This window comes from Mytilus galloprovincialis, chromosome 12 (assembly GCF_965363235.1).
Source record: "Mytilus galloprovincialis chromosome 12, xbMytGall1.hap1.1, whole genome shotgun sequence".
Classification (NCBI taxonomy): Eukaryota; Metazoa; Mollusca; class Bivalvia; order Mytilida; family Mytilidae; genus Mytilus; species Mytilus galloprovincialis.
The window spans coordinates 27,446,818-27,473,773 of record NC_134849.1 but is presented as its reverse complement, the minus strand read 5'-3'; the positions used below and the strand labels follow the sequence as shown (position 1 = coordinate 27,473,773).

Here is a 26,956-nt window from a genome sequence, read left to right as displayed (position 1 = left end):
AAAAACTTTAACCGCAGAGTGAATATTTGTGGACGCCGCCGCCGACGACGACGACGCCGACGGAATGTAGGATCGCTAGCTATGTCTCGCTTTTTCGACTACTGTAAATTCAGAAATTATTGCGAGGTTTTTATTATTGCGAAAAATGCGACAGAGTTGTAAAAGCAATAATTTAAAGACTGTAAAGTCAAAGGCTCGACAAAAACATAAAATAAAACAAAACAAAACAGTATATACTGGCTATACTATATATAGGCAAGAGTGTGTACATATAAGTATACGGATGCCCCATACCAGAGACATATTACGTGTCTCTGCCCATACGCACTGTCATTTTCTATGTTCAATGGATCGTGAACAGGCGCGTAGCTCCCTATACGCTCACACGCAGTTGCGTGCACATCGATTCGGCATGCAAAAAAAAAAAATGGCAAAATAAAAATTTATAGATTGAATGTTAAAGGAAACACCTATGTTGTCACTTTTTTAATTGATGAAATATCATTAAATAACGGTATTTGGTTTCAAAATAAAAGTGTTATTGGAGATTATGACAAAATCGGACAGTAACTTGTATCTTTTACAAGATTTGAATTTGTAATACTCAGTCTAAGACAGGTAGTTTTTGGAGCACATTTTACAGTGTACGGTTCATCAGTTTGGAATCGGCATTAGAATTATCAGAACCCTTCGATATCGTTGAAAATATGCCGAGGCGATGTGGTCGACAGACTACCAGTGCCAATCACCCTGCAAACACGCCAACACACTTATTGGAAAGTCTCATTATTTTTTGCATATGTTGAAAACAAATGTACGATCAACAATGAACGACGACAGTTACTAGTATTACTGCATATTCATCGGCATTTCAGTGTGAATATTGACAATTAAAGTAATAGAGACGGTTTGTTTCTGCCTAGACCCGAAGAGCAGATTTTGGACAATTTTGAGTAAAATCTGTATCACAAATATGTGTTGTTTATGTATTACTCTATTCAGAAGATTTATTAATAGTTTTACATTCATAAATTTTTTATAAGTCCTATCTACATATAGCTCCTCTTTTAACCGTCCTATGACCGAAAACTGGAAAAGAAAACATTTTTCTGCATAAAAGGGTCCCAAAATTTTTTCGCCTCGCTCCGCTCGGCGCTAGTTGCTTGCACATTGTTTCTTTCTAGCTACGCCCCTGGTGAAAATGGTGTCAAAACTCTAATTTGGCAATTTTTAAAAATTAGAAATTCATATCGTAAGGAATGGGAGATAATCAGGTTAAAAGGCGGGAATTTTTACAAAGTTAGCTCCCCTTTTCAAACATCCGCCTTCTTTATTTGTCGTCTGCATTTTTTTTAAGGACGATGTCAAAGATCATATGCTAAAGAATCTAAGATGGTAAATATATCATGGCCATGCTTTTCGAATAGAGCACAATATAAATACAAATCGGGTACAGATGAAAGAATTTGAATTCGTTTAATATGCAAAATGAAATACTTTTTCGACATGTATCACGGGAATGGAAAGTTCTATCAATTACATTCTACAAATAATTCTGTTAAAGCTTCTACCAGAAGCTCTATTGATAGTCTTTATTATTAACAAAAAGAACTCAAACATGTCATGTCTAAAAAAAAATCTCTTACATTAATGATTAGGGAGCTACCATTTGATTTTTATGCGTGAATGAAAAATTTTGTCCTGCATTTTTTTTAGCTGTAATCTCTGTCCTGCCTTTTTATTTTTCACTCTGTTCGGTCCTGCCTTTTTTTTTTTTTTAGTTTATCCTGACTTTTTTTTACCTAAATTGTCGTCCTGACCTTTTTTTTTTGCAAGTGTCTCATCCTGCCTTTTTTTTTTACCCAAAACTCCTGTCCTGCCTATTTTTTTCAAATTTCATCCTAGCCCCCCCCCCCATAAAAATCAAATGGTAGCTCCCTTAGGTGTCCCACAGTGCTGATTTGTAATTTAGTATTTACATAAATTTACATAAATAACCTCCATGGCATAGTAGTCCAAATAATTATGACGTCTGACAAGGCTTTTTTTTCTGGGACGCCCTCATAATTATTTGGACTACCTCCATAGTGGATTAAAAGGGGGGTGGGCAATACCCCGTGTCCCCCACCCTTTTTGTAGGAAAAATTTGGTTTTAGGGGACTGAAGCAGGACTGGAGCACCCCCCTCTTTTTAGGTCAGTCAGCAAGGCCCCCTTACAAAAAGTTCTGGATCCACCACTGACCTCCCCATGCTCCCAAAATACATCAACCATGTAGCAAAAAATCATACTCTTTGCAGATAACTGTTATTATAAATCTACAGACAAATAAAATCCCTAAAACAGCTGCCGCAGGCATCAAGAAGATAAATAGAAGCTGCCATACATGATACAATGTGAACAATAAAAGCACTATATAACAGAAACCCACAATGTGCTTCTTGATTACACATCTGAAATCTTTAAAAAAAAAATAATATAAAATCTGATATTAAAAAATGAAAAAAAAAATGTATAAATATACTAAAAACAAAGAAAAAATGTAACAAACAAAAGTAAACCCTACTTTTTAATCTTGAAAACAATCCACCATAAATGAAATAAATCTACTAACAATATTCCAACTGAAGTCAAATATCATTTAAAAAAGCAATAGTCATATGTGCTTCTTATTAAGCTTCATAAGGTCAAAATAAAGATATGTGTGTTTCCGGTTACCCAACCTACCCTATTTTTTTCCAGTCAAAATCTGGACCCTAAACTTTTTTTTGACGATTTCCGAAAAATTCCGGAAAAACTATGTATTTTTTCCGTAACCATATCTTTTATTACATAAAACTCTTAATGGCTGCGCATTTGTTGACAGCAACAAGTTTGTTGGCTGTACGGATAAACAAATGCCAGCACCTTGTAGTAGATAAAAATGCAATCCTATGCATTGAAAATAGGAGGACCCTGTTGGATGTTTTTTACATAAAACCATGGAGAGCTGCCTAATAAAGGTTTTCAATTGACAGTGACCTGCAATGTATACGTCTACGGACACCTCAGGCTGAAAAGGAACATCAAAGAAAAAGTGACAATTTTTTTTTGTTATATAAATTTCGTTGTCAAAGATGTTCCAAATACTCCTGACATTTTCATTTTGTTTCTGACATTTTTGTTCATTTTGTTTTATTTGCAATTTAATATTTGTTTTCTTATCATTTGTTAAAAAGTTTGAAATTTTAGGATTTGTCTTTTTACACATTTCTTATCCATGTAAGTTCAATATGGAGTGGGCTTACTGTTGCGTTGTTTAATAATTTTTTAGTTATCAACTTTTGTATTTGATTTATAGACAGAATTAGGAGTGCTTTACACATACTAAGGTATCTAAAAATCATGTTCAACCCAGTCTGGAATTGTGTTGGTCATTGGTGCATCAAGTTGTTAAAATTTTTCTAACTTTACGTCATGTGCAAATTTTTGAGTTGATCGACTATTGAGGGGTGTCTGTGTCCCAAATATCATCAGCATATAAACACAAAAAGATTTGGTATATTTGCCAAAGAGACAATTTCTTATTGAAGACCTGAAGAAGTTAATATATATGCAATAGTAGGTCACAGTACTGCCTTTTCAGATGTCATATATGGACCATAATTTGCTATTGGGCTCGTTTCCTATAACGATAGAAAAGTGATAAAAATGTGTATTACTGTAAGAAAAGTTGTAACTACATCTAAAGATGCCTTTGTTTTTATCAACATACAAGTGTATGCTACTCTTCCTTAGAAAAAAAATTGAAATTAACAAATTTCAAAGATTATAAGGCCGTATTTTTGTGTCGTTTCTCACGTTACTTTTCGCTTCCGTAGTGCATAACGCTGACTGATTTATAGATAATCGTCACCGTCAAATTCGTAACTTTAAAACAATGCTTTCAAATAATAAAGAACATCGACCAATAAGAATAGTCAGAAGAAAATGCCGAGAACTATAAGTATTTCTGTAGCAGGTGTAAGAACACTAGCGTTACTTTGGTTTCCGATTTCGTAACGCAAATTTTAGATGATGTAATCTACTTTGTTGTAATAGAATTCTTTATAACAATATGCAAATATGAATTCTCGCGAGATGTTCAAACAGGTAAATCAGAGATGATTTACATTCTAGTTTTGTTCTTCGTAATAATTAAGTTAGAAAATGACGTTATCGTTATGCGTTACATTTCACACGAAACAGAAGCCCAGTTATTTCCTTTTTTTTATTAAAATTGTTTTTGTCGTTCAGTTCTAATCATTTCCGGTCATACGTGAAACATGTGACTAACATGTGATCACGCCCTTACGGCCGGATATATGAAATACTAGGTCTAATTATTGTTTTTGTTTCCAATGGGATGTTAGCAAACATAATCTGTAGACTTGTTTCGTCTTGTTTAAAAAAGGAAAATACAATTTTCAAAGAGATTGCGCCGGGGTCTATTATTTTATCTATGTGCGTAATGTTACATACGATCTTGTGTGAAAATAAATGCCCAATGACTTGACAAAATCGATTTCAGATTTGACAGACGTTATAACACACTTCGTTTCCGGATAACGATGTAAAGGGTCCTTGGAAAATTCAATCGACATTACGTCTCTTATCATTGTGCCGATGCTCGTGTGATTGATTTTGCTTCAGCAGTAAATATTACTGGATATTTTAGGTGAATAAAGATAATTTAATAAAAAATACATGTTAATATACCGTTACACTTGGAATGTACAAAGTTGGTATCTTTGTCACAATTTTTAATTATTTTTTTTTATTCATGTTCTGCAAACACTTTTCAGAAACGCAATAAACTTGTCAAAGGAGAAGTAAACTTTTACCATGCATGACTTGAAAGGAAGTACTTTATTGATTTTAGCCCACTAAAGTAGGTTAAAATGTGGAAACCATGTAGATGGTGTACAGGTCACAAATATCACATGGTGCCTATTTTAAAGATTTTAATTCCCAGTTAAAAAAAAAATTTTCTTTACTGGATTTAAAGAATTTTACATTGCCAATGATTTGGAATAAATTGTATATAACTGGAATTTCAAAACCAAATATAAATACATTTTTTTGGCTAAAACATCAAGATACAACGATTATGGTATCCTGTATCAATGAAGAAAATATGGAAATTTCTGAATAAATTGTACTAAGGCCAAATAAAAATATATATGTGGTTCCAGTAACCCGACCGACCCTAGTTTAAACCCTCCGACCCTAGAACTTTTTTTTTCATTTCTGAAAAATAAATTTCAAACGATCTAATTTTGAGAATTGTGAATTAAAATAATATAGAATTCGTAGATTTCTGTCATATGAATTTCCATAAGAAGTATCTGTTATTGGTAAAATGCAAGAATTTATAACAATTTGTTGTCAAAATGCAACAAAATTAATGAAAAGCGTAAATGACTGTCTTTATTTTGCAACCAAACGCTTTTAAACTGGCCGACTTCCAGTATTGACATGTGTAATACTGGAAACAATTTCGGTAAACACACATTTTTTTTCCGGATTTTGACAATCCTTAATAAAATTTAGAAAAAAATAAATAAAATTTGCCGACCTACCGACCCTATTCTTCAAAAGTATGTAACTGGAACCACACATATATTTTTATTTGGCCTAATTGTTTTCAAAACAAGCACATATTTAGGAGTTTTATAATACTGTTATATTTAAGATGGATTTTAAGAAAAAGTATACTGTTCAGATTATTTTAAGCAGATTTTGCAATAAAATAAAACTAAAAAAATGCTTTCGGTTTCTTAAGGTTTCCTGTCGCCTTTAAAAAAAACTTTAATTTAACATTGAAAATAGATTTTAAATATTAACATGAAGCAAGTAACACTATAGTAATGGTGTTCATTTATGTATTTTGAAATATATTGCGCAAAATAAAGAAAATAAAGATTGATTTCCTGTTTGGTTTCCTGTCACGTAAACGGTGAATCAAAATGTATTAATTTTTTCTTGAAAAATTCAATTGTTCCATTAATACTATTCTAACACCAACACAACCCACAGAATAAAAGTTAAAGTTTTAGAACTTATAAAAAAGGATACAAAAAGAAACCAAAGGCCGAATACCAAATTATGGTCCATATTCCTTTTAATCGTTTCTGAAATAACCTGTGTGAGCATCATAGTGGTTATCTTATGTAAGAAGCTGGAGCTGCTATTCCTTCCAGTGCACCTGAGGTAACCCTAGTTTTTCATTTGTTTTTAGTTTTTGTAGTTGATTGGTATTGTTTGTCCTTGTGCGTCTTATCTCTTCCACAGTTTGTCTTTGATGATAATGCTAGTACATTGATGATAAATGGTTAACCTTTCTTTTATAATTAACGAATTCAATACAGTACAGTTGCATTCTTTTGTTTGGACTGTAAGGCTCACTTAAGATGATTTGTACAATTCTCAGTTTATTAGTAAAGGAGTTCAAAATTGAAAGCATGTATAGAATCAACAAAACAATGAATATATCAAAGACATAAATCTTTTCATGGGATCAACCATTGCTGAAATGAAAAGGTAATAAAACTGTTTAATATATACATCAAGTATACTGTTCAATATATATGTTGAATTTCAACCCCCCTTTTATTAAAAAAAAACAAACAAAAAAACCACCTACCTACCCTATTTTGAAATTCCATGTAATAGGAAACACACATATTATTTTTTTTGGCCTAACGATTTCAATCAGTTGAAAAAAAATCATCTTTTTCCAATATGAAATGTTTTGATGCACCAAAATAGAATTTTATACTACCAAAACCAATGCAATATATACTTTAAACATATTTTGAAACTCTGAGATATGTATACAAGAGGCAAAATACATAATCAGATTTATTGTATGTAGTACAGATACAATTGAGAATGGAAATGGGGAATGTGCCAAAGAGACAACAACCTGACCATAGATCAGACAACAGCAGAAGGTCACCAACAGGTCTTCAATGCAACAAGAAATTCCTGTACCCGGAGGCGTCCTTCAGCTGGCCCCTAAACAAATATATATACTAGTTCAGTGATAATGAACACATACTAAACTCCAAATTGTACACAAGAAACTAAAAGTTAAAATAATACAAGACTAGCAAAGGCCAGAGGCTCCTGACTTGGGACAGGCGCAAAAATGCCGCGGGGTTAAACATGCTTGTGAGATCTCAACCCTCCCCCTATACCTCTAGCCAATGCAGAAAAGTAAACGCATAACAATACGCACATTAAAATTCAGTTCAAGAGAAGTTCGAGTCTGATGTCAGAAGATGTAACCAAAGAAAATAAACAAAATGACAATAACATCAGACTACTAGCAGTTAACTGACATGCCAGCTCCAGACTTCAATTAAACTGATTGAAAAATTATGTCTTCATCATATGAATATCAGGCACAATCCTCCCCGTGAGGGGTTTAGTATCATGTCATCAAAGCATGGTGTCTTCCTCGAATGCCAACATTTTATATGTAACCTATTCCTTGAATGCCAACAAAAATATTTCAATGGATGTTTATATAATAACAGTAGGTGTTTTTATAAGTACTTACCTGATAAAAATAATTAGTGAACTTGACAAAATTCAACATTTTATCACTTTTTGATTAGAAAAAATAGCAAAATTTTAGGGTTAAAATTATTATGAATTTAAAGAAATAAAATGAAAACATTTTATGACTTAATTGAAAAAAAAAAATCAAAATTTTGGAATGGAAATGTTTATTAACATAAGAAACATTGGAAATATTAAAGACATTTAAGTTAAATACAATTATTTCAAACTAAAAAAAAGGTATTAGAGATTTATCAAATTTCATATAATTTCGCATAGTTTCATGTACATGTAAGTATATACATAAACTATATGAAGATTTCAACTAAACAGTTATTGTTTATTAAACTTTTAAAATCATCAGAAATAATTAAGTAAATTTTATAACTTCCAAACTGGCACTCTGCAAAGCTTGAAGAAAATCCAAAAAATAGGGTAACAACATGAACAAGAATTCAGTCTTAGTGGCATGATTTTTTTATTAGTATTCAGTGGATTTATACTATTTGTCCGTAACTGCGAGTACTCTCAGTTCTGTACTTGATGTCTTTTTTTTTTGTTCGTATAAAAAGTACACGGCCACGTCCACTCTGTGTAATATTTTTTTTTTCCCCACCCGATGAGTTAAAATTGAGAATGGAAATGGGGAATGTGTCAAAGAGACAACAACTCGACCATAGAGCAAACAACATCCTTTTTCAACTGACGTGTATTTTTCGTTCTTTATATGCTATACTGTTACAACACTGTCCCGGGTTAGGGGAAGGGTTGGGATCCCGCTAACATATTTATCCCCGCCACATTCTGTACGTATGTACCTGTTCCGAAGTCGGAAACCTGTAATTTTCCCCTTACCAATATCTATTTATGAATCATGATCTACAAAAAAGGGTGCAGTATTATAACAAAGAAAAATATCCTGAATAAACTGAACATAATAAAACATAGTAATCAACACATCAAACAAAGTTACAAGAACTTCTATCAATACGGGAGGATTTTACACAGCACACACATCTATAGAAATATTGTAGAAAAACTTCAAAGTCCAAAGAAGCAGTTGCAGAATTTGTGTTAATTGGAATTCCTGACAATATGACTATGTACATGTTGAGTTTGTGATGCAAGACTTTTCAAAGTTTCATTTTAAGAAAATCCATATTACAGCAAAAAAATATTTTCAACAACTTGTAAAACATGAATTAGATATTACCTATCTGTTTAATTAGTATGATTGTTTTCATATGCATGCAATTTTGTTGTGATAACTTCTTGCACCTATTCCTCGAACGCCAACATTATTTTACAGGTAAATAGTCGGTATATCAAAGGATGTTGGCATTCAAGGAATAAACCCAAAGCTTATATGAGAAGAACATAACCCGTGTCATGCCAACAACTGGTTTATTAAATTAATTAATAATAAATGTGTTTTAAGTTCCGTTGCAAAGACCCTATTTTAAGTGAATCAATATTAACGCCAAAATATGCATTAGAACATATTAATTTAATATAATTACAATATTTTAACTAATTTGTTAACGGGTAATGAAAAGTGATAAGTTCCTCATAACTTTAATATCATGAATAATGCAAAATGATCAGCAGCCTTTTTAAGGATAACCTAGACTGTGTATTGTTATATTCTTTATTACATTTTTTAACAATAACAGATAGATAATAAAACTCTTTTTTTTCAACTGACAACTGAGATTATATTTCCTCCGCTTTGTCTGAAAAATTGTTTGACCTTTTGCAAGGCATAATTAAATGAATAGTCCTATGCAATTACACATAAACATCCAGATATATGTTGGAGTTCTTTTTGGGTTCTTTTAAAATAATGTGTTGCAATATAATATATATATATATACCGTATATGTTTATTTGGTTTATTTAAATATAAAATATTATAGTTCAATAAAAGTTATATTATTTTCAGTTCAATGCTGCAAGCAAACTACTGGAAGTTAACACACTCATTAAAGAGAAAGAACTACGGAAAACTGCTGAGAAAAAAAGAGACCAAAGACGTGCAGAAAAACCTAATGATGAGAAAAATCAGATACCAGGGTCGTCACGCAAATCGCCAGAGAAGTTGCTCAAGCCCCCTGAAAAGTTGCATAAATCTCCTGAAAAGGCGCACCAATCTCCTTTGAAGGAGCACAAATCACCCGAGAAGGAAACACATCTGGGACATACTTTTAAACAGTTAGTGACCTCTTTGGATGCCAATACAAAAATATTAGAACAAACCGTTAATTTTTTACGACAAGCACAACATCCTATTAATGAAGGAATTCATCCTGCGTCCAAAGTTCAGACTCCCCATTTAGCAGAGGAAATTCATCATAATAGTAAAGAAAAAAGGCAAGAAAAGGTTAATATTTAGAATGAAATAAATTATCTATAAACTATAGTTCTATATTTGTAAGGGACAACGACATCAAAAGTTCAATGAAGGATAAAAAACTTAATTCACATATAGTTTTTTCACTGACCCCCAACCCCACCCCCCTTTTAACTTAATTTGGGAAAAATTGATTGACCCATATGGATATATATATAAAAATCAATGTCGGATAACCAAATCTTACTGCAGTTCAACCCCACCCCCAAACTAATTGAATTAAGTTTTTTATCTTACATTCATCTTTTGATGTTGTCCCTAAGTTTGAGTAAAATTTAATTAATTACATTCTTTACAAAATTTCAAAATAAAGGTTATAATATATAATCGTTTATGTATTTACATGTATCTGGGTGCTTCAAAAATCTTTAATGGCAAGAAAAAGATGCAGCCATGTCAAAAATATGTTTTGTGAACTAGCATGAAACTAATATAAAGAGTATTTAAAACAGAATTTTCTGATAATGTTTAACCAATTTTTATCTTATATTTCCTTAGGCATGGTAGGTATCTGGAAAATACTGAGGAGCTTAAAAAACATTTCTGGTACCATTTTTGACTGGGTTATGATGATTTCCAGACGGCTTAACCAACAAACAGTTTCCATTGCGATCAAACAATATATTTCAAATTTTAATATGTTAGAAATACTTATGATAAAATCAAGGTCTATTTTGATATTGATAAATGCTTTTTAGCTCACCTGGCCCAAAGGGCCAAGTGAGCTTTTCTCATCACTTGGCGTCCGGTGTCCGGCGTCCGGCGTCCGTCGTCGTCATCGTCCGTCGTTAACTTTTACAAAAATCTTCTCCTCTGAAACTACTGGGCCAAATTAAAGCAAACTTGGTTACAATCATCATTGGGGTATCTAGTTTAAAATTTGTGTCCGTTGACCCGGCCAACCAACCAAGATGGCCGCCATGGCTAAAAATAGAACATAGGGGTAAAATGCAGTTTTTGGCTTATAACTCAAAAACCAAAGCATTTAGAGCAAATCTGACAGGGGGTAAAATTGTTAATCAGGTCACAATCTATCTGCCCTGAAATTTTGAGATGAATCGGACAACCGGTTGATAGGTTGCTGCCCCTGAATTGGTAATTTTAAGGAAATTTTGCTGTTTTTGGTTATAATCTTGAATATTATCATAGATAGAGATAAAGTGTAACAGCAAAAATGTTCAGTAAAGTAAGATCTACAAATAAGTCAACAAGACCAAAATGGTCTGTTGACCCCTTTAGGAGTTATTGCCCTTTATAGTCAATTTTTAACCATTTTTCGTAAATCTTAGTTATCTTTTACAAAAAACTTCTCCTCTGAAACTACTGGGCCAAATTAAACCAAACTTGGCCACAATCATCATTGGGGTATTTAGTTTAAAAATTGTGTCCCGTGACCTGGCCAACCAACCAAGATGGCCACCATGGCTAAAAATAGAACATAGGGGTGAAATGTAGATTTTGGCTTATAACTCTGAAACCGTAGCCTTTAGAGCAAATCTGACATGGGGGTACAATTGTTTATCAGGTCAGGATCTATCTGCCCTGAAATTTTCAGATGAATCTGACAACCTGTTTTTGGGTTGCTGCCCCTGAATTGGTAATTTTAAGGAAATTTTGCTGTTTTTGGTTATTATCTTGAGTATTATTATAGATAGAGATAAACTGTAAACATCAATAATGTTTAGGAAAGTAAGATTTACAAATAAGTCAACATGACTTAAAAGGTCAATTGACCCCTTAGGAGTTATTGTTGTTTATAGTCAATTTTTAACAATTTTCATAAAATTTGTAAATTTTAACTCACATTTTCCACTGAAACTACTGGGCCAAGTTCATTATAGATAGAGATAATTGTAAGCAGCAAGAATGTTCAGTACAGAAAGATGTACAAACACATCACCATCACCAAAACACAATTTTGTCATGAATCCATCTGCTTCCTTTGTTTAATATTCACATAGACCAAGGTGAGCGACACAGGCTCTTTAGAGCCTCTAGTTATTTTGTTTCCTTTATATATAACAATTAGGTACAAATTATTTACATTATATATGGTGTTATTTAAAAAGTTGTGATGTTTCTGTGAGACGATTTTCATCACTAAGCTAGCCCTGGGTATTATATATTTCAATTTGCAGGTAAAATTTTATCAAACCGGTTAAGTTTAAATAAACTTTGATATGTGAATGTTTCTACTAGTAAATCATCACTCACAGTGCAGCTTTAATATTTTTCAAAATATTGAGAGATTTTTTTTTTTTAATTGATATACATACTATTATAAACAAATAAGACAACTCTCTACCAAAAAACCATGAACACAGCACATTCCTTAAAGAAGCCAGTTTAGATTATCTTACATCACAATATATAGATTAATGAAGATATAATTTGTATTACAATTTTCAAGAAAATCAGAAATGTCGATCAGAAGCCACAGACACCTGTGGGAAATATTAAATCAGTTAACTTGAAAATGTTAAGAAAAAAAACTTTTAGATGGTAATTAACTGCATGAAATTTTTCACCAAAAAAAACCTGCTGAATTTCCCAGCATCACTTTTCATTATTTTCTTAATTGCAGTTACAGAAATTGTGTTGGTCAAATCATCAAAGCTTTGCAATATTTAGGTGGTCAAAATCTTCAGACCAATTTTTGAGATCTCTGCATTTTAAGATGACATATATTATGATTTGAGTGCTATCTCAGTGATTTCAAAGGTCATAGATTATCTATTTTTAGATGGTGGTGCAACTCCGATTGACATTTATGAAGATCACAGACATAGACACAGTTACCCAGCAGTTTGAGGCTGAAATACTGGTCAGAGCAAAATGGATGGAACCATTACTGGATGGAAAATTTGGTGTTGTAGGTTCAATGTATTTCTGTTTTACATGAAATTTTGAAAAAGTCTTAATTTAAACAAGTTTATTTGCCATACAATAGTGTTTCATAATCAGTTTCTAAGCATAACAAATATTTTGAAAGTTAAATTTTTAATTGAGAGGCTAAAATATTAATTTATTATTATTTGACTTGAATTTCAAAGATTTTCTAATCCACTTAAACAATGTGGTGGGATTGTGACCAACAGTTGAAGGACTAATTAATATCAATTTATTATTATTATTTGACTGAAAAGGTTTGAGCAAAAAAGAATGTGGTGCCCAAGAAATAGAAGGAATAAAATATCAATTTATTATTATTTGACTTGAAAGGATTTTGAGCCATTAACAATGTTGTGTCCATAAATTTGAAGGACTTAAATATGAATTTATTATTATTGGACTTAAAAAAGGGTTTTGAGCCTCAAATTGATTTATTATTATTTGACATAAAAAATTATTGAGCCTGACACACAATGTGGTGATTAAGAAATTGAAAGACTAAATAATCAATTTATTATTATTTGACTTTAGGTGTTTGATCCACACACAATGTGGGTTCCTAATTTGATAGTGCTGAATCTGGATGGTGGCTTTATTATTGATAAGCACTGTTACAAAGTGGTCCACAATGCACCTGGATATGGAGCGCCATTGGTTGTCTGGCTGTGGAGATTCAAAGGATTCTTCAAGGAAAATTTAGAACTGGCACATTTCCCTATTGACGTACAGGTATAAAGATATGTGTAAATGGAATTCAATTTAGGGATACTGTGGATTCAGTTATTTTCGTGGGTACCAATTTTTCGTGGATTGATGAAAAACTTGCATATGTATTCGTGGATATTTGATTTCCTGGTTTTTCAAAATATTGCATATAATTATACAGCAAATTTGCAATTCGTTGAACCTATAAATTCGTGGTTTCCATGTACCCATGAAATCCACGAAAATTGCAGTCTTCACGATGAACTGTTAAATCTACAGGCCCAGAGCTCAATTTTTGAAATTTTTTAGTTAGATTCTGTTGGCCTGTAGATATGATTTTTACAGGCCCGAGAGCAATTTTACAAGCCTGGGCGGCTGCCACTCAGCGTGAAGACTGAAATTGGTATCCAACGAATTATAATGAATTCACAGTACTAGTTTTAGTGGATTTCGTAGGTATATAGATCAACCAGGAATTTATATGTTCAGCTGAAGTACAAAGTTTCTAAGGGAAATAACCCCTTACATATTTATTGATTGTCTCCCCTATTAACTTTTTTCTTCCATGTGCATGCAAAAACTATTTGTGTTCCATTGTGCTGTATTTTATTATTTCATTGTCATAGCAAAAATCCTTGTAATCAGTGTATGCAATTTAAAACCTGCAAGGTCTATAATTGGATCAATAAAGAATTTCTATATATAATTTGCTATTTAAAACTGTTTAAAGCAATTTAATTTCATGATTTTCTAACTTATTTGATGTATTTTTGTTAGGGAACACTCAAATGCTAGATTATAATAATGCACATTATTCTCCTTTCTGTGCATGTTGCCAAAATAAATCGCTTGTGAAAATTAGTTGGTTTTCATGCAGTTAAATTAGGAAAAAAAATATATTACTTTTTAAAACTTAAAGTTAAGTATTTATTTTATAATTTAGGACCTAACCATATCATTAACAACAGAACGATCAGATGAGGAGATTGACTTGATTGAAGACAGTAGTTCTTTGAGTGGAGTAAATACTGGGACGTTTATGGATGCACAAGAATGGGACATATATACACATGTTGAGACATATGAGGGTAAAACAACGTTGGAATATGCCAGTGATGAAACCCATCCCATCTTTTATGCACAGTGTAGAGTTAAGAGAAAAGTTGGTTATTTCTTGTGGAATATCGTATTTATTGTGGTAAGGTATCATTTAAATGATATCATAGAATGATAAACAAATTATTGACCCAAAAATTGCCATATAAGCACACTTTATTCTGTCTCCTTTAGTTCTTCTTGTATATTATATCATCATAATCATACTTTTTACATCTTGTTTATCCATCAAAGGGAATTTTATAAATTTGGTTTAAATGAATACGGTAGACCACTTTGAGTTAAAAATTGTCCTTCACTGGAAAAATTTGTCAATTAGGCACGCCTTTATGACCTCATTTACCAGATAGAGTGGATGGCTGTTTCCCTGCACTATTAACATTCAACAAGCATCTAAGTGATTATCATTGTGCAGGATAAACTAGAGATAATGTTTGTTCTGTAGGTACTTAATCACAATTCCCAACAAGAGTGCTCAGTGTTGATTGTCTAATATGAGATTTTGATTTACCAAAAAATTCATGCATTTATAAGCATCATATTTTCTAACCACTTGCTCAAAATGGGAACAGAAGTGACAAAGCCCCTAAACTACCAATAATGTTCACTAAAACCAAAGTTTTTAATGGAATGCATTCGAAAGTTGACTACTATTCAAAAACAACATGTGTTTGCCCACTATCTGTCACTTAAACTTATGGTTGTATAATATTTAGAAAAGATGTACTATAAATTATTAAGTCTTGAATTGGAGATTTTGAATTTTCGAAGCAAATTGAATGGCTGTCATGAAATTAGAGACATTTTTGCAATCAAAAGGATTTTTAATTATTATATATTGAACATTTTTTTTTGTGATGGGGGATGGGACACCCCCTGGTTGATATTTTAAAAATAGTTTTTGGCACTGCAAAAGTTCAAAGTAAAAACATTTTATTGACACTGTAAAAGTTTTTGACATAGCAAAAAAAAACACACATGTATTCAAAGTTCAATTTTACTCCAAAAAATTATAAAATTCCTAATCAACTGTATTTATTGAGATGTTTTTATTTATCAATCTTAATGCTTTGATTTGTATTTGAACCTTTCAAACAATTTTCAGCTTATACTTTCGTATTTTTATGCCCCACCTACGATAGTAGAGGGGCATTATGTATTCTGGTCTGTGCATCCGTTCGTCCGTTAGTCCGTCCGTCTGTCCCGCTTCAGGTTAAAGTTTTTGGTCAAGGTAGTTTTTGATGAAGTTGAAGTCCAATTAACTTGAAACTTAGTATACATGTGCCCTTATAATGATATGATCTTTCTAATTTTAATGCCAAATTAGAGAATTTATTCCAATTTCACGGTCCACTAAACATAGAAAATGATAGTGCGAGTGGGGCATCCGTGTACTGTGGACACATTCTTGTTTGTTTTATTATGTTATGATTTACTTCTTTTTCAGTCATTGATTACAGTGTTAACCTTTACAACATTTTCCATTGAACCATCCTCAGCTGATCGTCTCGGTGTGACTATAACACTACTCCTGACTTCTGTTACATTCAAACTGATAGTCAAGCAAAGTCTACCAACAATATCATACCTAACTTATTTGGTAAGTATAGATCTATATAGAAAACTATACAGATTTACCTCCCAGACCAGTGGCGGATTCAGCCATTTTAAAAAGGGGGGGGGGGGGGTTCCCAACCCAGGACAAAGGGGGGGGTTCCAACTATATGTCCCCATTCAAATGCATTGATCGGCCAAAAAAAGGGGGGGTTCCAACCCCCGGAACCCCCCCTGGATCCGCCACTGCAGACTGTTTTCTAGTTTTAAAACACAAACTCTACATAGTATTTTTATATGATGTCAGACAAAGGGATAGATTATAGTGACATAAAAATTAGAATTGGTCTCAAGTTCAAGAAACTGGAAAATTTTCAATGTCATCACAAAGTTTAAGGGATAGATGAGAATCTCCCTGCCTGTTCATCCTCTGGCTCTGTTATATTATATGATTTTACAACATACTAAATGACAAGAGTGATATTGCTAAAACTCACACAGTGGTAGCACACTACATCAACATCAGGCTCACTGACATGAATTGTATTACTTTATAACTATGTACATCAGGTCCGAGACCACAATTGTCGTCCCTTGATTTTCGTTGTTCACGAATATAGTCCCTACTGTTGACAGTGGGTTACTTGCCATTAATTTTTATACCCCTTCCAAATTTATTTCTCCATGTTTAATGCCTCAAATTGCAAGTAGGGGGTGAAATTACACTGTAAAAAATTTGGGTCCAGAATTTTAAAGGAAAGTAGTGATTTGGTCCAGCTGAAAAAGGTTGAAAATTAGCACTTCGGAAGCTGTCAAAAGATTTCAAGACGCCCTAAACATAAAATTGTCCATATTTTGAGTTAGAGCCGATGAAGTTTTCTATAATTTTGATATAGTTTGTCCCAAAAGTAGTACAACACACTGTAAAAGTTTCTTTGAGAAAGCGCAGGTGGGATTTTTTTTATTTTCATTTATGTTCTAAAAGAAATGCACTACGAAATAATTGTGTTCTCGGACCATCATGTCAGGATATGCATAGAGCAATGTAATTATGGTTCAAAATGTAAGAGAGGAGATATTAAGTTTCCATACTTCAATATCTTTTTTTTTAATTTGGGGAGTCGAGCTAATAAATATGACTGGGTGTAACTGATATTTAGTTTTATTCTTAGAATATTCCATTTAAAAGAATGTTGCCTTGTTGGAGGATAGGAACAAACTGGTCTGGAAGGTTTTTTTCCCTATTGGCCCAGGGCCCCACAAAAATAAAATCAATGGGCCATTTAAAAAAATAATGGGCCATGTTGTCAAATGAGTGGGCCATTTGAATTAACTTCTGTAAAACAAAAAAAAGTATCAGTATAGTTTGGCAAAGAGGTGTTGGTACTTACCTTTATGATTTTAAATAAAATCATGGATATTGTTCCTGTGATTTTGTAATTTCAATTTCAATGAATATACAATAACTTCTTCCAACCCGAACAATATTTAAGTTTAATAACCTTTATTTACAATGTTTAACCTGGTACTGTTGCCTTGTTCATGTTCATGTTGGTTTTTTTTTGCACATTAAACTTGGGTCTTCGTCGATACCATACTTATTCCAGATGTTCCATATCAGAGGACATTTCATGCATTTCCTCTGCACTTCTTGTATTATTATAACTTCATCACGGCAGTGATTTTGCTAGCGCTCGTCCAAGGCCGTAACTACCCTTGAGGCAAGTGAGGCAATTGCCTCACTAAAATTTCGACAATGATTATTTTTTCAAATACATATATATATAAATATAATAGTCATTTGTTGTTCTGTCTCAACCTTAATTTCTATAACTTGTCATCATTCCTTTTAAACTATTCTTCCTGTATATAATTCAGCATCTCAACGGGTGATGTTTCTCGATTACATTAACCTAGTAACGATAATCATCATGGATCTTTAGTTAAAAACAGGCTCTTGCAGAAAAAGGAAGGTAAAGAAGGAATTATTCTAGTAAACTAGTTTTTTTGTGAACAGAGTCTAAGTATTGCATATAACTTCATTAGAACAATCAAAAAACGATAAGTAGACTGACAAATAAAGTACTGGTCTTCGGAAGGGGACAGTCCTGTCTGCGTATTCGTTTCTCTGTTTCACCAACTTTTGACAAATCAAGTACTGGGCATCACAATGGGCAATTCCTGTCTGCGTATTCATTTCACAAACTTTAAACTTTCTCTTTACAGATAAATGAAATATAAATAATATGAAACATGAATGCATGGATTAGTTTTTATCCATGTTTCTTTAACCTTAAAAGTTGAAAGAATATCCCATATTCCAATTTGATATTATTGAGGAATCGAAGAACCTTTAACACAATCAGTGATATTTGGATGATTATCTTACATATAAATTTAAATAAAGTTGTTAAAAATTTGGTGTTAGTAAAAGTCTTAAAATATGAAAAATTTATATAAAAAGTGTCCAAATTCAAAACATTATCAAACTCTCTAAAAAGACCTAGAATGCAGGATTTTGCACCATTCATTTCATACTCTCCAAAAAAAAAATCGCCTCGCTTCGCTCGGCTCAATTATTTTGCCTCACTTTCGTATTTTACGAAAGGGTTTTCTCATTGACGAAAGTATTTCAAATCAATTTCGTCACTTTAATTTTGAAAGTGTAAAAAAACTTTCGCAATAAAAACTATAAATCTACCTGTCTTCATGTTTTTGACAAGTTTATGACCTCCAGGTAATTAACATTTTCAACAGGTGTTACAAGTTGTGATTACAACTAATCCGCTTATCGCCATCAGATGGGTCACTTATCCGTAATTTATTAATTAACCCCATAATTGAATGACCATCATAATTATTTCCCCAAGAAAATCAGTCAGTCGGCATTTCAACAACCAGGAGTATAATTTCGTCATTTAATCAAAAATGTAATAACCCGTCCGGACAGTTCGCATTTAAAATTTCAATATTTCCCAAACGATCACAATCTGAAGTTAATTTGTCGTAGATTCGTCATTCGAAGGCATTTTCGTCATAATTGATTTAAATTTTCATCAAAAACTTTCGACAATTTCCATTTAAAATAAAGAACATAATGTTTTCATTCAAAAAGTTCACAAGAAATGTTTTAAACAGGTGCTTCCTGTATTGTGTTCTACGCATGCGTGAAAGTATTCCTTTGACTATTTATAGACATTAAAAACGTAAAATATGAAATCATTTAGAATCAATTAAACGAGAGAGACAAATATATATCTCTTAGTAAAGGAATTTAAATCGAAAAATGATAATTTCCTGATGAATCCGGACCTGTTTTGAATTTATTATCCACGTGTCACTTCCCGTTTTCGTTTCATTTCAAAACCGAAAGTAGTAAACGTGATCTAGTGTTGATTTGTTTACAACCTCCTTTCAGTCATTATAATCGTCCAAAAAGGATTTTATACATTTCCAACTTGATAGAAATGATTTCCAAATATCGACTTAGAGTTTTATAAGGATAATGATTATGCAGTGAAATAATCATTGCAAATTAATTTCTGCTGTGATTCCTCGTTTAAAAAAAATAGAATTAGGAATGACCCCTGGAACAAACTGAAGAGAAATTGTGAACTAAGTTTCTGGATTCCATGTCAGAATCTTTCATAATAATGGCTGATACAGTCAAATCATACAATAACTGCCAATCATGCTGGTGCCTCAATCCCTTAAAATCTGACTAAGTCCAAAGATGAAGCTAGAAATAAGCATCATTGGTCCATTGCTTTTACACTATAAAATAAGGTTGATTTTAATAACGCGCAAAAGTGACTAAAGCCCTCAAAATCCTAGCTTAAACCCTGAATTCACGGTGACAAGAATAACAGTACAGAGTACCATTAATTCAAAGAACAAAACAACAAATCGCTGAAGTCATGTTTACAAATGTCAAAACGAGCCAAAGACCAAAAATGACAAAGACAGTTAAGCGTCTTTTATGGAGACAAAAACTATATTCCTAAAAAGTCTTTCGGGTTCTTCAATTGAAATATTAGCAAGCTAAACTAAATGAGGTTATTATTAGAGTTAAATCTCGTGTGTACTAGCCAAATTTCACAAATTTAAAGTTGTTTATAGAAAAAATATATCATGAATGATGGTTAATTACGTTTTTCGGGTTATCAGTTAGATTGCATGGTTCTATTATTACAAAAGGAAAACACCAGAGACATTAAAACGCATGGTTCTATTATCAAAGGGAAACACCCCAGACGTCCCAAAAATATATAGGTGCACCTATTATTAGAGGAACATTACACAGTATTGTACACACACATGGCACAGAACACGATCAGAAATCCATTTGATGATATCTAAGCGTTTCGGAACGAAGAAAAAATATTGTGCGCCACGTGGGCACTAACATTTGTCACTGTATGCACCATTTCTTGTCAATATGCGCTATAGGCGCAGGGCGCACGTCCTTCCCGATCACTGCCAGTTGACATTCATTAAGGGAAACACCCAAGACGTCCCAAAAATATATAGGTGCACCTATTATTAGAGGAACATTACACAGTATTGTACACACACATGGCACAGAACACGATCAGAAATCAATTTGATGATATCTAAGCGTTTCGGAACGAAGAAAAAATATTGTGCGCCACGTGGGCACTAACATTTGTCACTGTATGCACCATTTCTTGTCAATATGCGCTATAGGCGCAGGGCGCACGTCCTTCCCGATCACTGCCAGTTGACATTCATTAAGGGAAACACCCAAGACGTCCCAAAAATATATAGGTGCACCTATTATTAGAGGAACATTACACAGTATTGTACACACACATGGCACAGAACACGATCAGAAATCCATTTGATGATATCTAAGCGTTTCGGAACGAAGAAAAAATATTGTGCGCCACGTGGGCACTAACATTTGTCACTGTATGCACCATTTCTTGTCAATATGCGCTATAGGCGCAGGGCGCACGTCCTTCCCGATCACTGCCAGTTGACATTCATTAAATAATTTTACCTACATTGAAGGACATTAAACAATAAATACAATTTGATTTGTGTTAAAAATTTAAAGTTCTTTCCAACTAATAGCTGTATTCTTGTTATTTCCAGGATTTGTATGTTATAGCAGCCTTAGTATTCCTGGGACTGACTTCTGCACAGCATATGTGTCCATCAAATACCCAGAGAATCAGATCTATAACTAATCACTGTATTCTTGTTATTTCCAGGATTTGTATGTTATAGCAGCCTTAGTTTTCCTTGGACTGACTTCTGCACAGCATGCTATTATAAGATATATGTCCATCAAATACCCAGAGGCTCAGATCTATAACTAATCACTGTATTCTTGTTATTTCCAGGATCTGTACGTTATAGCAGCCTTAGTATTCCTTGGACTGACTTCTGCACAGCATGCTATTATAAGATATATGTATGTCAAATACCCAGAGGCTTAGATCTATAACTAATCACTGTATTCTTGTTATTTCCAGGATCTGTATGTCATAGCAGCTTTAGTATTCCTTGGACTGACTTCTGCACAGCATGCTATTATCAGATATATGTCCATCAAATACACTGAGGCTCAGATAAACCAGTATGACAACTATTCCATTATTACCCTGCTTGGCATCTTCATAGCTTTTCATGTGATTTTTGCTATTTACATGAGACTAACAGTAAGTTTACTTTGATTTAACCATGTTAACCTTTATTTTAAACTAGTTACTCAAGGAGGAAGACCTAGGCTATGGGAAATAATTCTAATAATCACTAGTATGTTTTGTCAACCATTTTCATAAATATATTCTAAGCTTCTACGTTACATAGGTTATTTCCAATCTGTTTTAGGTAAATTCTTGAAACACATTGATGAAACTTGACAAACTCATAACTAATTTAAAGAGTTATCTCCCTAAACCAAGCTCTACACTCTTAAGCACTGCGTTCTTCACTCTTTATTTTTATAGTATTCATTTATTTATCATCTCATGAATGTCCTAAAAATGGCAAATAAAAAGGATTTTTTAGCAGATGTCCAGGCCATTCCTTAGGAGGCGGTACCCGGTACTTTTACCCTCCTATGCTATTGACAAGTACCGCCTAAATGTAGGAATTTTTATATAAGATGTTCATGGAATAAATTGAAAAGTACCACCTAGAAACGTGGAAAGTACCAGTCAACATGAAAGATAATGAAACCCTTGGATGTCATTCAACTATTTCACCAGTTATCTCCAATTTTTGTAAGAATTGTTGTTATTGGATATTTTTTTTAACCAAAAAATAAGAGGCAGACGATACCAAAGATAGAATCAATGTCATAACTTGAAAAAGCTTTCATCAACATTGTGGTAAAAAGGAGAAAAATAACATTCTATAAAGAACTACATGAAAAACTAAAGACCTCAAGCAACAAAAACCCAAAAAATCACTTTGTGCTTTGGAAGAGTAATTAGCCCATCCTGCTCAACATGTGGCTTCCAGTATGTTTTCATCTGCATACTTAATATCAACTGGGAAATAATATATAGTTTCAAAATTTTGAAGATTATAAGTTGGGAGAACTATAAGAAAAAATGTTTTTGTCAGAACAGAACAATATAAAAGATCAAAGAGCAGATTGCTCTGAGGGATATAATTGCTATTGTTTTCATTGACACATGTACATGTATAGCTGGATAGAATTATTTTCAAAACTAATTCAACTGCACATGTAAAATGTAATTTATGTAATCTGAATTAAGTTACTCAACTTTAAAAATAGCCAATCCCGGATACAAGTGTATGAACAATGTACTTATTGTGTTTTATTTTTGTACTATCAATTCCAAGTTTACTTTCCACAGCAGTCACTGAGAGTGAGAGAAGGTATTTCACTTCGTATCTTATCACCTATTCTCCTACTTTAATTCTAGGAGGAACCCCATTTCTAACTCTTTAAATATTTAATTTCCTTTGGGTCAGTGGGCATGACTCCTTTCCATACACACTCCTCTGTTGAAATTGCGATCGTTTTTAATATAATACGACGTTTATCGACCTCTGACAAGTTATTTTTTCTTGACGTGTCGTATTGTATTTTGATTTTGACAGAAGTTACTTCAGGAAGGGAGACAACTCGAAACGATAATATAGAAGACTCCATTTTGGCTGAAGGGGTGTTGTAGTTACACCTGTAAGATGAATCTATGATGTGGACTACCTTTATTATAATTTAAATGATGCATATGATTTAAAATTATGCAACAACAATTACCCTCAATAGCAGACAGACATAGAAAGGATCCCATGAGTTTCAAATTAATCAATAGAGTGGGGAATCCAGAGCAACCATTCAATCTGATACCCCTTGAAGTCAAGAAAACTATAAACAAACCCTAGACTTGTAATTTGGAGCAAGAACGTATACCAAATTTTGATTAAATGACCTAGATGGTTCTCCATTTCTTTTTGAGAGTACAATATCAAATATCAGTTTAATAACAGTGACATATAAGAAAAACTCCACTTCAGTTCTTATATGACAAATAGATTTATCGGAATTCAGAGAACTCTCGCATTTTATCAAAACTGGGGAATTCCTGAAAGATTCCCTCTGACATGGTTCTAAATTTATTAAAACACTAAATATAAATACTGCTTACTTCTGATTTTCCGTGTTCTTAACAACATGCATATAAGTCAAGGGAAATATCAAACATGAAGATTATGAGAAGAACATTATAGGAAAGTTGTTTAAGTTCAATCCTTTTGGTTTTTTTTACCTTTTATTATGAGAAGAACATTATAGGAAAAATGTTTAAGTTCAATCCTTTTGTTTGTATTTACCTTTTAAAGCAAGACAATCATAAGAATCTGAGATGTTCCTTAATGTTTAGAATAAAACGGTTGATGTGAGGGCATGGCCCTGAGTCAATGGTATAAGTCTACAGATTGCTTGAAAGCAATCGTATCCCAATAAACACTACCCCCTCCTCCACATCCAACAAAAAAATAATTTCTTTTACTTAACAGGATTAATAATGCTATAGTATGAATATATATTATGAAGTTATTACTTTATTTGTGACTTCAACCATTCTTCTCCAAAATAAAACTTCAACGGTGAATTAAGCATGAAAATACAATGTGCTAAGAAAATGGATACTAGAATACAACAGTTAATAGCGAACCTAAAAAATTGTTCTTCATACTTTTCATAAACTACAAAATCTGCCTTCAATTCCAATTTTTTAACTTGTTTTAGATAGAGTACAACTATAACATTTTAACTGATATCTGATGGACTTTTTAATAATTGTTTTGTGTATTTTACTCAGGCAATCAAGAGACGTTCAATTATGATGGAAAAAGACAAAATATACAAGGTTAGTGTCATTTTAAATAAAATAAGTTTAATTGACATGCCATTTTACCATTAGGAATCTACGTTTGTATTGATTAGTTATTGATACTAAATTAAACCTATACTCCCAAAAATTAAATCCAGAAATAAACCCAGTCCAATACTAATGAAAGGACAGGAATAGTGTACAGAACATAGGTTTACATATCAGAGCATAAATAGGTAAGGAACAAAATTGTGAAGAATGTTAAGATACATGCATATGTCTTCCTGCTTTGATAACAAATTGTCAGACCTCCCTTTATATGAACTTTCACTGAACTAATACACATTTATATTTTGGGGTCAGCTGATGCTTTCCTCGCTGTGTTGAAGACCCATTCATGATTGGTGGCCTTTGGCTGTTTTTGTTGATTTGGTCAAGTAGTTGTCTCTGACATATTCCCCATTTTCATTCTCAATTTTATGTAAGGGCACCTTACAATGGATACATTATAAAAATAAGAAGATCTATGTGATATGATTACAAATGAGACAACTCTCTTACCAGAGACCATATGATACATAACATAGTTTTTATTGAAAGATTATTCCTGTTTATGTCTAAAGAAACTTGAAGTAAGAAAACAAAATCTTAAATTATTCATTGGTATTTGGTATGGACTGCAACTTGAATGGGATATGATTGCAATTGTTGAATTTTTGAATTATGGAAAGAAGAAATGACATCATCGGTAATCAATATGTTGTGACCCTCGACTATTTGGGATATAAAAAAAAATAAAAATAGAATATTACTGGCTCTTTTGTTTATTCTTTAGCTAGTCTTGTTGAGAATTTAAAAATAAGAAATTGTGGTATGATTGCCAATGAGACAACTCTCCTTCAGAGACCAAATGATGTTGTTCACTAAAGGTCACCGTATATCCTTCAACAATGAGCAAAACTCATACTGTGTATTGAGTTTACTCTGAATAATATAAATAGGTGTAAAGTCAAAATCTTGATTGTTTAGTTATTTTAAATTTATATATTTTAGTCTAAGAGAAAGTTTATTGACCACTTTGGAGAGAATGCAAGGACTGAAAAAGCAATTGAACAGTCCATGTCCAAGACCAGAGGAGGCACTAGAATATAAACTACACAATCAGCACTGGACTATCAAATGTTATGTCATCAATTACTCGATATAGAATCAGTACCGGACTATATAATTTTATCTAATCAAATTCAATTACTGGATCATTACATCAGCATTGCCATTAGTACATTTCTATCTCATCATGAAGTCAATTTTAATATGGTTTTAATTGGATGTATTGTAGACTAGAATTTCATGAATATTTTATTGTTCAATTTCAAGATTTTCTTGTTCAAAACAAATGCATTGTTATTAATAGTTTTTTTGTTATTATATTTAATTATTAAATTTTAATTCAAACACCAGATTTTTTTCAATTTCTTTACAGAATGTTTATAGTGTGGTTTGATTTTATTTAGACCTGTTAGTCTTTGATTACAAAGTTGCAGGGAATTAAATATTGCTATGGTTAGGAAATGTGTATGTTCATTTAACTTTGTTAACTTAGACTTGGTCTGTAAAACACAATGTTCACAGTTTTGTTCATGTTTTGATAATTTTTTTCTTCATAAAATATTCAAATTTTCCAATTTTCAGCATTATTTAGGTAAAATTCTCAAAATTCTGCTCTTTGACCCAAAATCGTAATTTTTTAACCCAAAACGGCAAATTTATTTGTACAGAAAGGACATTTAATGTCAAAAAAGTATACTAGTTTGGCTTCAATTCTTCCATATTTTCTTTCAAAAAAAATGTTCCCTCATTTCAAATTTTCGTAAATTCCGTAAATTTCCTCTGATTTTGACACAGTTTTCAACAAACAGAAGCGTCATGTTTACACTTTCATCCGGGTTTTCAACAAAGAAGATAACTTGTGTTTTCACTGTTTTGAGCAGGAAATATAAAAGAGGTTTTCGGATCCCGGTAAAACAGGACTCATCGTCAGCTATCTGAAGCGTGAATCCTAGTAAACCCGGACTTATTGGCTAAAGGGTTAAGTTACAGTCTTCAACACAGAGCCTTGGCTCACACCGAACAGCAAGCTATAAAGGTCCCCAAAAATTTCTAGTGTGCAACCATTCAAATGGGAAAACCAATGGTCTAATCTATATAAAATACGAAAAAAGGGGAAACACTTATGAACCATTACAACCACTGAATATCAAGTTTGATTCTGATCTTGACATCAATTTTACATATGATTTGAATCAGGATTACAATCTAAAACCGAGGGAAACACATCAACCCACTCTTAAA

General features: G+C 32.5%; 1 protein-coding gene across 2 annotated transcripts; it reads left to right on the top strand.

The window, feature by feature from the left end:
* Window positions 1–1,305: 1,305 nt before the first annotated feature.
* Window positions 1,306–26,062, top strand: LOC143055138 (acetylcholine receptor subunit alpha-like). Of its 2 annotated transcripts, XM_076228280.1 has the most exons (9): window positions 1,306–1,395; window positions 9,528–9,965; window positions 12,739–12,867; window positions 13,419–13,616; window positions 14,536–14,790; window positions 16,156–16,308; window positions 21,764–21,949; window positions 24,593–24,640; window positions 25,658–26,062. In XM_076228280.1, exons 1-9 carry the CDS (start codon window positions 1,393–1,395, stop codon window positions 25,754–25,756), a joined length of 1,509 nt encoding a protein of 502 aa, XP_076084395.1. In that variant the 5' UTR covers window positions 1,306–1,392; the 3' UTR covers window positions 25,757–26,062. The 2 variants fall into 2 exon arrangements, with proteins under 2 accessions (XP_076084395.1, XP_076084396.1); XM_076228281.1 differs by lacking the exons at window positions 21,764–21,949; window positions 24,593–24,640; window positions 25,658–26,062 and adding an exon at window positions 21,500–21,623.
* The last annotated feature ends 894 nt before the right edge of the window (window positions 26,063–26,956 follow it).

What these genes read in the sequence shown, in the direction of transcription:
- LOC143055138 (XM_076228280.1), top strand. An exon ending in ATTTCCCTATTGACGTACAG is followed by an intron (nt 13,617 to 14,535) that starts GTATAAAGATAT and finishes TTTATAATTTAG; the next exon opens with GACCTAACCATATCATTAAC. An exon ending in GGAATATCGTATTTATTGTG is followed by an intron (nt 14,791 to 16,155) that starts GTAAGGTATCAT and finishes CTTCTTTTTCAG; the next exon opens with TCATTGATTACAGTGTTAAC.